We start from the raw sequence: 12,364 nt of genomic DNA on the forward strand, positions 1-12,364 counted from the left end.
CTCTCTCTCTCTCTCTCTCTCTCTCTCTCTCTCTCTCTCTCTCTCTCTCTCTCTCCCTCTCCCTCTCCCTCACTTACGCTCTATCTTTATTAATCCATTAAATCCATGAAACAATTACTGATTTATGTTTTTGTGTCAGCCTGCATGTTGGAATGACAATACTTTCCTTAAAGTGCTACTAATGGTATACAAAATGTCCATGTGCTTGTTTGAACTGCTCGCTCTCTCTCTCTCTCTCTCTCTCTCTCTCTCTCTCTCTCTCTCTCTCTCTCTCTCTCTCTCTCTCTCTCTCTCTCTCTCTCTCTCTCTCTCTCTCTCTCGCTCCACTGATAATAGCTTAGGCCTATGCCATTACGTTGAGTGCAGTTACCTTCTGAAAATAACTTGTGAATAATACCATTTTTTTTTTTATTAGGTGAAGGGAATGGGAAGGAAGAAAAAGCATATGAAATGTCCTCTTGTTGAGATTGTACAGACATGTAACTTCAAAGGATCTTAAATGTTACTCCAATAACTTTGACCATTACTCAGCTCAGTAAGAAAAGGACACAATCACACAGAAAACTATTCAAATGACATCTTAATGAGTTTTTTCTTTCCTGTGCTCTGATATTCACAAACAGAAGTGTGTTCATGCTTGTTGCTGTTTTTTGCTGAGACGGTTCATCTCCAAAAAATTGTTATATTTTAACACTGAGACACAAAACAAGTTAGTGTTTATTTTGAATTTTGAAACATTTACATGAAAAGTATAATCATGCATTGAAAATTACTTATCCAAATAATTGGCGCACCTTTGTCTCATAATACTGAACTGCCGTACATTGTAAGACAATAAGGCAATTTTGTATTCATCATTCAGTTAACACCAGGCCTGTACAAATGAACGCTGTAATATTGCAAAAGGTTATTGTGGATTAATAATAATGATGACAAAAACATTAAACATACCTTGATGCTGAAGCTCACTGACCCCCATCAAGATGACTTCAGTAAGATATTGAGACATTTCTGAAGTTGAACAGTTGGCCTACTTACTCGTTAACATCTTAAAACAAAATGGTAGTATTTTGTGTCCGTTTTTTTATGTTGCATATTATCTGACGGTTCTACTCTGAGGGAGGTTTAGCACCAGTATAAGGCTCGCCTCAGGCTTTGCGATGTGTAGATGCGTGCCGCGGCTGTCAGATTTTGGGAAGGAAAACTTTGAGGGGCTCGTTCTCGTGCACTTTATCCAGGAATCCCAGATTGAAGTAGGGGTACAACGTCTCTGTGAAGGTTTCACGGAAGGTATAGAGATGTGTCATGCTCTCTGCATTGTAGAAAGACACCAGACCCCTCTTATAATCCAGATACACCCCTATCCTAGCCAGAGGCTCCTCAAGTGACAGGACAGTAGGGGGCGATGTACAGGCCATGTACTGTATTCCATAGGACAAGGACAGGGTCCAGAAGCCATTGGCTGGCAGGGCTTTGATGACCCCCTTCCTGGATACAGACTCTCTGGCTACCCCCACGGTCCACACAGTGCTGCTGTAGACCTCTATCTCCCAGTAGTGGCGGCCATGGGTGAAGCCCTGACTGCCCAGTAGGGACAGGGCAGCATTGAAGCGGTGAGGGTTGTCCTGGACAGAGTGGTTGAAGGTCTGGTAGCGGACACAGGTGAGGGATGAGGTCAGGCTGAGCCACGGGTTGGCCGTGCTTGAGTTTAAGGTGATGGCAGCTGGAACTGAGAGCAAGGAAACCAAGTATAACAGTCCATAATACAGGTAAAAGTGGTACAGCAGTGTCATTCTCAATGCAACAGTTTAACCTTCTGTCTAAAATAAGTAAACAACGATTCAATTGTCAATTCTGTGTAGTAAAGTAGTGAATTCTGTGAAAATCACCAGTGTTGTGTTGGAGACCAGCTAAAGCGAGACCGATTCAAGCACAAGATCGGAGCAAATCGAATCTGAGTCAAGACCAAGACCAGAGGGGGGAGGGTGAGACCGAGTCAAGACCGAGACCAGAGGGGGGAGGGTGAGACCGAGTCAAGACCGAGACCAGAGGGGGGAGGGTGAGACCGAGTCAAGACCGAGACCAGAGGGGGGAGGGTGAGACCGAGTCAAGACCGAGACCGCGAGGGGGAGAAGGGGTCCGAGACGGAGTCAAGACCGAGACTAGCAAAATGCGAGTCCAATTAAAGACCATGATTGTAATTTTGTCTTATCACCACAACAATAAGAGTTGAAAATGTCCAGTATTTCTGTGTTCATATTACAAGACAACATATGGATTCTTTAGACATTCAGAATAGTAAATAATTCATGCTGAGGGAAAATAGAGCCACTCCACCAATGATTACTAACCCAAACACAGTGGGGAACAATTGGCCTTCTACGCCTTCAGATAAGGTTTAAGGATTTATAAAATAATGATTATAATAATAATAATGATATTATTATTTTCAAAGACAGTTCTGATTTAATCTCTTCAGTTTTTGTAAAGGAAAGAGTTAACACTGAAGAGAATTCCAGATGTTTTTGCTGGTCTCTGGGGGAGATAAATCTAGATAGCTAAGTCAGCCGTTGGCTAGGACATCAGAAGCTGGATAAAGGCATCTGCCATTTAACTGTATTAGGGCAACATTTTGGAGTGACAGTGGAATAAACCAATCACATTTTGACTTAATGAGTGGGACCGTTTTTACAACAGTCCCACTCATTAAAGTCCAACAGGTCACTGCGCAATAGCGAGCAGTAGTTTCCCCACAGTCTAGCTGACTAGGTTTTGCTGTCGGCTAGTTTGCAGCGGTTGCAGCAGGTGTTATCAAAGAGGATGTTGTTGATCATTCGTTAGCTCCTCCCTTTTCAAAAATAACTTTTAACAAGAAGTCAAGTTTTAAATGATCATCATCTTGTGAGTGGAACTGTTGTTTGCCACCTCTTTGAAAATAATTTATGTGTGTGAAACATTGTTGTACTTAAAGTGGAACATTCAGCATTTTAGAAACATGAAATCTTATTCAAATCTGTTCATATGCACCCCCAGGAAGAATTAAAAATAAACATTCTGACAAGCGACCACTTAGATATGTTCATGTTTTCATCAATTCTTAGAATGTTTGGGAAAATATAGAGCGGGAAAGTATACGTGCGTTTGGGTAATTTGGGTTCCCGAGTGGCGCAGTGGTCTAAGACAATCCAGGCTGCATCACATCTGGCTGTGATTGGGAGTCCCATAGGGACGGCACACAATTGGCCCAGCGTCGTCCGGGTTTGTCTGGGGTTGGTCGCCATTGCAAATAAGAATTTCTTCTTAACTGGCTTGCCAAGTTAAATGAAGGTACTAACATTTTTTTTAAAGCATAGACACTGCAGTCTATAAAAACATCTGTTTTGTCCATACAGAGTCTACACAGACCGGTGCGACATAGCCGATCAGAGCTGAGGTTGACCTTTATACAAACAATCCATTTGCCACACCGGCCTGCCATCATTCACGTTGAACTGGACTGTGTGTTTACAGGCAGTAGGGCCTGCCATCATTCACGTTGAACTGGACTGTGCGTTTACAGGCAGTAGGGCCTGCCATCATTCACGTTGAACTGGACTGTGTGTTTACAGGCAGTAGGGCCTGCCATCATTCACGTTGAACTGGACTGTGCGTTTACAGGCAGTAGGGCCTGCCATCATTCACGTTGAACTAGACTGTGTGTTTACAGGCAGTAGGGCCTGCCATCATTCACGTTGAACTGGACTGTGCGTTCACAGGCAGTAGGGCCTGCCATCATTCACGTTGAACTGGACTGTGCATTCACAGGCAGTTGCAACAGACAGACTTTAGATCATTAGAACGCATTTGCCAAAAGCCACAAAATACACCGAATGGGTTTTTGGATTTGGGAACTATGAAAATGTAGGCTCTCTCTCCCTCAGTTATGTGCATGAACAACAACAACAACAAGATCAACAACTATTGCTAGCCAGAGCAAAATTAGCGCATACCTTTTCAGCAAGTTGGCTGTCAAAATTGCACTCATAAACAATGGGGAATGTCTAGCCTCCTCGTCCTTCTGCAGCTTGCCTGCCAATTCATGCTTGTTGGCTAGCTTTCTAGCTAACTACTTCCAGACATAAATGTATCTCACTCTGACCATTTTACTCACTGTAGCAGAGCTGGTTAGGCTGTTTACATGTTATCTAAAGCATTCTTCACTAAATATTACTTGTTTTGCCTATGTTTATTCAGCAGGTGTTGCGCGTTTGTAAATTCATCAGTTGTTTTGTTTTGAATTTGTGAACGCAAAGGGATATGTTCATTTTATAACAGTCGCTCAAGTTCTTGCGAGCTAACAAAATGACACCTGCATCTCTAGCTTTGTACGGTGCATACGGAAAGTATTCAGACCCCTTGACTTTTTCCCCATTTTGTTATGTTACAGCCTTATTCTAAAATTGATTAAATATATTTTTTCCTTCATCAATCTACACACAAAACAGGTTTCAGACATGTTTGCAAATGTATTTAAAAAAAAATGAAATATCAATACGGTTTACTCCAGACATGACGCTTGGCCTTCAGGCCAAAGAGTTCAATCTTGGTTTCATCAGACCAGAGAATCTTGTTTCTAATGGTCTGAGAGTCTTTAGGTGCCTTTTGACAAACTCCAAGCGGGCTGTCATGTGCCTTTTACTGAGGAGTGGCTTCTGTCTGGCCACTCTACTATAAAGGCCTGATTGGTGGAGTGCTGCAGAGATGGTTGCCCTTCTAGAAAGTTCTCCCATCTCTACAGAGGAACTCTGGAGCTCTGTTAGAGTGACCATCGGGTTCTTGCTCACCTCCCTGACCAAAGCCTTTCTCCCCTGATTGCTCAATTTGGCTGGGCGGCCAGCTCTAGAAAGAGTCTTGGTGGTTGCAAACTTCTTCCATTTTAGAATGATGGAGGCCACTGTGTTCTTGGGGACCTTCAATACTGCAGAAACATCTCAAGGATGATCAATGGAAACAGGATGCACCTGAGCTCAATTTAGAGTCTCATAGCAAAGGGTCTGAATACTTATGTGAATAAGATATTTCTCTTTTTATTTTTAATAAATTAGCAAAAATGTCAACAACAAAAAATGTGCTTTGTCATTATGGCGTGTTGTGTGTAGATTGACGTTTTTATTTAATCAATTTTAGAATAACGCTGTAACGTAACAAATGTGGAAAAAGTCAAGGAGCCTGAATCCTTTCCGAATGCACTGTATAACCACTGAAAAACGATATGAGGGGGAAAAGTCAGTCACTCACCCACTTATGACTGACTTGTGATGCTTGCCCTTGCTAGTTTGATTGTATTGACATTCCCAGCCTTAGTTACATTTGTCAGTTTTTGTCCAGAATATTGAGTAATCGAAACTGAAACAGTGCATCCAGAATGGAGCAAACAATGTACATCGCCAGCTGTGATTTACAACCTGATAGCAATATTTTTTGGACTATCAAGAAATGTATTGGTGTTCTATTAATCATTCTTTTAACTGCATCCGTCTATTCTTCCAACAATGCCTTAATGTACATCATGGAATGTTGAGTCAAATATAAATATATATATATATATTTTTGACAGATATATGATTGATTTCATATCTCCAGTAGTAGTTAAAACACTCAGTTCCAATTTAAACTTGAAGTCACCGGTTATATGATGTGTTAAATATGCGATGGGAAGTAATAGTTGTACATTTAGATTGGGAAATGCCTAATGGTTGTGTTTTTGTATTTTTATGATTGGGACCTACTGGCTTACTGTGTCCTAGTTTATGGACGGCTTATCCTTTAATATCATTCTGTGTGTGACTGCTGTCTTTCCATCGGCCCTATGCAGTGGTGTAGTTGTGCCTTGAGAAGTGGGTATACTCTAATTTTGCCAAAAAGTCCCTAAATGGCCCGCCCAGAGAAGGAAAGGCACCCTGTTTGAAAAATCCAGTTTTCCTTCGTTTTTTAATGAGTTTTCAAATAGATTTGTTTGATTTTTACACTCAAAATCACAGAAAAAATAGACAAATGACAAAAGTCCACAGAAATGCTTAAACTACATCCAGAGCTGGTCCTGACCTCCCTGGGGCCCTAAGCAAAATTCTGCCAAGGGGCCCTCCTACCTGACCCGCGACCCATGTAAACCATTTGCCATTGCCACAGTCACACCTAACATGCCAGTGTTCCCACTACAATCCTCCCTCCTTTAAAACAGTTTGCTCCATCAGTCAGCCTAAGAATAAGTAGACTTATACAGAACAGGATGAGGTATAAACAAACAATATTTATTGAATATAATATTTTCTATAGAATCTTAAGATAAGTGAATATTAACATTAACATAAATAAGAAATTATAGAAAATATAAAATGTAAAAAATAATCCAATTTAACATTGAGCTTTGGCTCTGCTGCCTGGTAATGAGTCCAGTCCTCACAATATTATACAATTAGCTTCGTCTATACAATGTAAACATAAGCCTATAGGCTATGGCTGCAGCTATATGTCTCAAAATAGTACAATAAAACCTATACAGCTGTGTGATAAGCTTTGGCTCCCTCTACAGCCTGGGCATATTCAGCATCAGCATGGACACCAGTCTATCTGGGCACTAGTCTGTCTGGGCACCAGTCTGTCTGGGCACCAGTCTGTCTGGGCACCAGTCTATCTGGGCACTAGTCTGTCTGGGCACCAGTCTATCTGGGCACCAGTCTATCTGGGCACCAGTCTGTCTGGGCACCAGTCTATCTGGGCACCAGTCTATCTGGGCACCAGTCTATCTGGGCACCAGTCTGTCTGGGCACCAGTCTATCTGGGCACCAGTCTATCTGGGCACCAGTCTATCTGGGCACCAGTCTATCTGGACTGTCTGGAAGAAATTGAGAAAGTATGTCACATAGTTAAGCAGTCATTTACACAAATGCACTTCTGACATACAATCTTTAAATGTTACTAAGTGTGTAAACATTTGAATGTTTGAATTAAAATCTTACCGTCAAAATATTCCTATTCTGCATTTTCTTGAGGCAAAATCATCAATGATGTCATCATAGGACATGTGTTTCCCCACGTCATGATTTATGCTCAATGATGGCCAGACCACTCAAACACTCATGATTTATGCTCATGATGGCCAGACCACTCAAACCTTCCTGTGACATGGAAGACCTCAGGTAGATTTTGATGAGCTTTCATTTTGAAAAGCTCCTCTCTGCCGATGTTACTGGTAGGAGGACTGTAATTCTTAGGGCTGTCCAAAGGTTAGGATAGAATTCCTTCAGGTTTTTCTCACAGAGTAATGAAAGCAGCTCAAAGGCAGTCATTTTATCTGAAGGCAGATCAGGTCAATTCTAAATCTCGTGTGCCAGATCCATTCCACTGACGTCACAGTCATTTCTGAAGGTTAGAGTGTTTAACTTCCATGCAGTGAGCCTTTAAAGATTCACTGGACATCTGAGAGGCAGTGCTGAAGGTCAGCAGCACTCCATATTTGGTTTTCACCTGGATGAGTGTTTCAAATATTTCATCCATGGATGTTACAGCAGAGTCGACCACAATGTTGAAGCAGTTGACTTCAAGGTTTTTTATTGCATCAGTCACTGGTTCATCACGAGCCTCGTAGCTGAAATGCCTTTTGCTGTTTCTCAGTCTCTTCTCTTTCTGAACAGCCTCCACATTCATTTCTTCACAAATGCTTTTGGATGTTTTTTGGGCCTCAGAGAATCCAGTTTCCCGGTATGTAGTGAGGGAGGCCTTTGCATTTGAGATTAAATTCACTGCGATATCCAACTGCATTGAGGCGGATTGGAGGAGCTTGTTCACCTTGTTTGCCAATGTATCTGATGCTGGCTGTACACCTCTGGTTGTACTAGTACTGGCTGAGGCTGCCTATCCTTCACCTGGGTCTGTGTTAGTACTTGTTGAAGCCAGCTGCATTGGGTCTGTGTTAGTACTTGCTGAAGATGCCAGTACTGGGGTCTGTGTTAGTTATCTTTTCTGAGCTGCAGTTTATAAACACTGTTGGCTTTTATTAAACGTAATAAATAGTTTTATTTCAGTCTCACTTTTGTCAGGCACAAAGTCACGAAACACAACCCTGGAAGTGGCTGGCAAGCAAGACACAAACAGACCAAGAAATGCACTGCCCAGCTAGGTTAGCAAGACAGACAGACTAGAGAGAGATGCACTGCCCAGCTAGGTTAGCAAGACAGACAGACTAGAGAGAGATGCACTGCCCAGCTAGGTTAGCAAGACAGACAGACTAGAGAGAGATGCACTGCCCAGCTAGGTTAGCAAGACAGACAGACTAGAGAGAGATGCAGAGAGATGCACTGCCCAGCTAGGTTAGCAAGACAGACAGACTAGAGAGAGATGCACTGCCCAGCAAGGTTAGCAAGACAGACAGACTAGAGAGAGATACACTGCGAGCTAGCACATCAACTTAACGTTACTGTTATTTGCTGGCATCAAACTTGGAAAGTTTGAGAACACAAGTTTACCTGATTTCGTAACCAGAAGGATAGTTCCGCTTCATCCTCTCATACAAGTTGTAAACATTGACACCTGCTTTGACACGAGGGGGAGGCGGGGCCCTTGCGTAATTTGCAGGGCCCTACGCAACTTGCGTTGTGAGCGTATAGGGCCGCCCGACTCTGACCACATCAATCTGTCAGGGTCAGCCTCCCCAGTGGGTGGGCCTCTGTCCACCCAGGCTTAGCCATGTCTACACCCCTGATGCAAATAGTGCATGATGACAATTGCGCATCACAAATAGCCTACTAACCAACACTTCGGACTAAACATTTTCAATACCTGGTTTGCATACCCATTGATGCTTTAGTTAAGCATTTACTGGTAGATATCATGAGTTGAAATGTCTCTCCTACCCTACAGGGTACCGATGTCATTCTTCTGTGAGCTGCTCCATTCCAAAACCAGATGACAGCTGCGACACTCTTGCTGCCTGCAGATGATATTCCTCTGAAACTGGGCTGTGTGTGCTGCGAGCATGTGAATGTATTTCATGTGCCTTGCGATTGTGTAGGCTACTTTGTGCATGATTTCTCTAATATTATACTACATAATCGTAGTATAATATAAAAGTCGTATACCTCCACTACACTACTTTGATATGCATCAGTAGGGTTTAAAAAGTGAGTATAAGCAATGCCAACTGAAAAAAAAACGGCACATATTCTCCGCTACACCACTGGCCCTTTGTCTTTTACCAAAAGTGTTCTCTCCTACATGAGTAGGCTGGTATTATGGTTGCTGTCCTTTCAGAAACATGAACCTGTCACACACTGAAGGCCTATAGGTTCGCCACTGTGCAAACATGTCTATAATAGATATAAGGGCTGTTAAGATATTGTTTCAAAAAGGAGTGTATGTATTTGGCATGGAAAAACGGTTTTATGCGCTGACTGAATGGAAGCTGATAATTGACATTTTTTTACTCCACTGGTCTCAAGAAGAAATTGTGAGTCCTGGCTGTCCGAGACCGCGAGACCGAGTGAAGACCTAGTACAAATGTATCAGACACAGAGACAAGACCTAGACCATGTCTGGAGACCGCACTACAACACTGCAAATCACCTACATTGTAGAGCAAGAATAGTAGCTGAAAGCTCCTGAATTGCAACTCCTGCGTGCTGTAATTGACATTCACTCTATTCAAGATGAGTTATTTAAATTACAGTACCTGGGTAGATGCTTCCTTTCAGTGATTTCCACACTCTGTACTGCAGGGGCCCTGCGAACCGCCCCTCACATAGACTGGGAGCCGTGAGGGTAGGCTTCTCAAACTTCGGAGAAGGCCTGCCAAAGACAACACAAGCTTTAGACAATACATATCAGAAACAGGAAAACCCCATTATGGAATAACATGGTGAAAGCTAAAACGGCCCACGTCACGCCATGCTCTCACCTCTGGAGCAGGGTCTTGATATTCTGGAACGAGACAGGAAAAACAGAGGGGAGAGAGTGATAATCAGCTTTGGCAGTGGTTAACAAGTGGAAAAGCAGTGTTCCATATGACATCAGAGTCTGAGCTAATGCTGTCCCACCCTCTGGGATCTCCCCGTAGTTGGGGGAAAGTCCCTGGGTCTGAGCCTGTCCCTATAATCTCCTTATCCTCACCATCGACCAGGAGTGAGGTCATGGGCCCACATTCTGCCTGTGTTCCACCCTAAAGTGTTCCTCCCTCACTCTGGGGTCCTTCTGTAGAATGTCTAGAATAGATACTTACTACATTATTATAGCAGATATAAATGTCTAGAAGTGTGCAAGCTAGTTTGTCCTCACATCCATATTTCTGTTCAAACAGCACATGCAAATAATCTAAATCTAACCTAAACATTGTTCAGTGTAGTCGTTCAAGAATAAACAGTAGCCCTGTCCTGTCTCACCCGCAGCAGTGTAAAGGGGTCCTGCACCCTCAGATTGTCCTCGATCTCGTTCAGGGCCCTCTGCAGACGGCAGACCTCCACACAGAGCAGGGCCTTGTGTTCGTCTAGTCTGATCAGCTCCATGCGCTCCACTGTCTTCAGCTTCACCTGCAGCAGCTTCTCCTCCTGGTAAAGGAACTGGTGCAGGTCGCTGAACTGGGCCTCGATGCGTTGCTTCAGGTCCGCCGTGTGCTCCTAGTTTGAGAAGATCAAGGTTTAAGCGCAATATATAGATTGTTATCAGGTGTAGGTATGAGATACTATAGTTTTTCTTACCTTGAGCTTCTTGACCTCCTCCTCAGTCTCTCTCTCACACTGCAGGGCCATGTTCAGTTCCCCTTTCAGAGAGTCCATGGAGCTGTTGAGAGAAGCCTGCATAGCCAGAACAAAGCAGCAGCATTACTGTAAGTAGTCATCAGCCTTGTGTTCTCTACAGTTCACCAGAGATCATCCACGGTAAATACAGTAATCTGCCCTGGGAGTGAGGCTGGCACAAACAATGTTACGGGAAAAGAGCCGGATACAACTTGAAAACAGACGAACAGCGGAGGATAATGAGTGGTTTACAAAAATAAAGGGGCACCTGAAGTGGTATGACAAATCATTGCCATTTTAGTTGTTGATGCCAAGGCACTTTTTCTGTGCTATATTTGATCCCAAAAAAGGTTTTGCTTCAATTCCTCCCATGCATAATACTGCTACTATATCCATGGCCCAAAAATGGATTTTTCCTGTCCTCAATTTCCCCTGCATCTGTGACCCTTTGGCTTATTGTAAATATTTTGCCCTGTACTAAGCCTTTTACAAGAATTCTTTGTGAAATTTAGCAGTGTAAAAAGGCAACAGAAATCCATTTGAATTTGGATTTACCCTGTATCTCTGCTGTGCCTCCTGGACACACACCATGTTGTGGTTCCTGTGCTCCTGAGAGAGTCCACACACCAGACACACCAGCTCCTGGTCCTCCTCACAGTAGAGCTTCAGCTCCTCTCGGTGCCGGCCACAGCGTGGGGCAGGAGCAGGGCCAGAGCTCCTCTCTGGTACCCCCATGTCCCCCAGCAGCCCCCCGCTCTCCTCCAGGCCCTGGCAGTAGCTCTCCACTATGTTGGCCACGATGCGGTTGGGCCGGTAGCTCTGGCCAGGGAATACCTTCCTGCACTGTGGACAGGATCCAGACCCCCCCTGGACCTGGCCTCTGGGGCCCCCCCAGTAGCCAGCGATGCATGCCTGGCAGAAGGTATGGTCGCAGGGCAGAAAGACAGGCTGCTTGAAGAGGTCCAGGCAGATGGAACAGGTCAGGTCTCGGCTGAGTCGCTGTGCTGAGCTCTTGGATACTTGCCCAGCCATAGTAGACTGCCTAGGCTTTTCCTTTGTCGTTTGCTTTGAAAGCTCCCCCTCTCTGTATTTAAAACTTTTCTTAGCGGATTTCTCCACCTCAACGGTGTATTGAGACGTTAACTGGAGTTTCTCCACCTCTCTGTGATTCTTACTCCTTATGTTCATTCCTTTTGTCAGACTTCTCTTTTGTTTATGCTGGATTTGCAGCTATTTAGACGTCCTCCTTCTCCTGCGTGTTTGGCTCCTCTCTCTGGTCTCCGGTCTGACTTGGCTCAGTCTTCCTGTTTACTGTGGGAAAGGAAGGGGCTGGTGAGGAGGCGGCGGCCTCTGTCTCTTGTTCCATCCCAAAAAGGCAGGGGTGATTTTTGTGCCCCCTTCTAAACTCCCCCTCTGACGTCAGGGTGGTGTGGGTGTGTGTCTGGAGTTGTGTGTGTGTGTGTTTAGGCCTACATTGTGCAAATTGTGAGTCAAAACAGATGTGCCCTATTTTCTCTTTAGCTGGCTGGAAAAACAAAATGGTTGAAAAAGGAACTATCAATACACCAATTACTGCAAATGGTTATTGACAGGGCCCG

The 12,364-nt window shown here is 43.8% G+C and overlaps 1 protein-coding gene across 1 annotated transcript; it reads right to left on the bottom strand.

The window, feature by feature from the left end:
- Nucleotides 1-394: 394 nt before the first annotated feature.
- Nucleotides 395-12,109, bottom strand: LOC109868651 (zinc-binding protein A33). Its single transcript, XM_020458356.2, has 6 exons — nt 11,322-12,109; nt 10,728-10,823; nt 10,413-10,646; nt 9,932-9,954; nt 9,707-9,822; nt 395-1,729 (listed from the first exon to the last, which is right to left on the bottom strand). Exons 1-6 carry the CDS (start codon nt 11,952-11,954, stop codon nt 1,185-1,187), a joined length of 1,647 nt encoding a protein of 548 aa, XP_020313945.1. The 5' UTR covers nt 11,955-12,109; the 3' UTR covers nt 395-1,184.
- Between the last annotated feature and the right edge of the window lie 255 nt (nt 12,110-12,364).

Source organism: Oncorhynchus kisutch, linkage group LG23 (assembly GCF_002021735.2).
Source record: "Oncorhynchus kisutch isolate 150728-3 linkage group LG23, Okis_V2, whole genome shotgun sequence".
NCBI classification, from domain to species: Eukaryota; Metazoa; Chordata; class Actinopteri; order Salmoniformes; family Salmonidae; genus Oncorhynchus; species Oncorhynchus kisutch.

What these genes read in the sequence shown, in the direction of transcription:
- LOC109868651 (XM_020458356.2), bottom strand. Translation starts at nt 11,954, where the DNA reads ATGAACATAAGGAGTAAGAATCACAGAGAGGTGGAGAAACTCCAGTTA. An exon ending in AGGCACAGCAGAGATACAGG is followed by an intron (nt 10,824 to 11,321) that starts GTAAATCCAAAT and finishes CTGGCTATGCAG; the next exon opens with GCTTCTCTCAACAGCTCCAT. An exon ending in ATCAAGACCCTGCTCCAGAG is followed by an intron (nt 9,823 to 9,931) that starts GTGAGAGCATGG and finishes TGTCTTTGGCAG; the next exon opens with GCCTTCTCCGAAGTTTGAGA.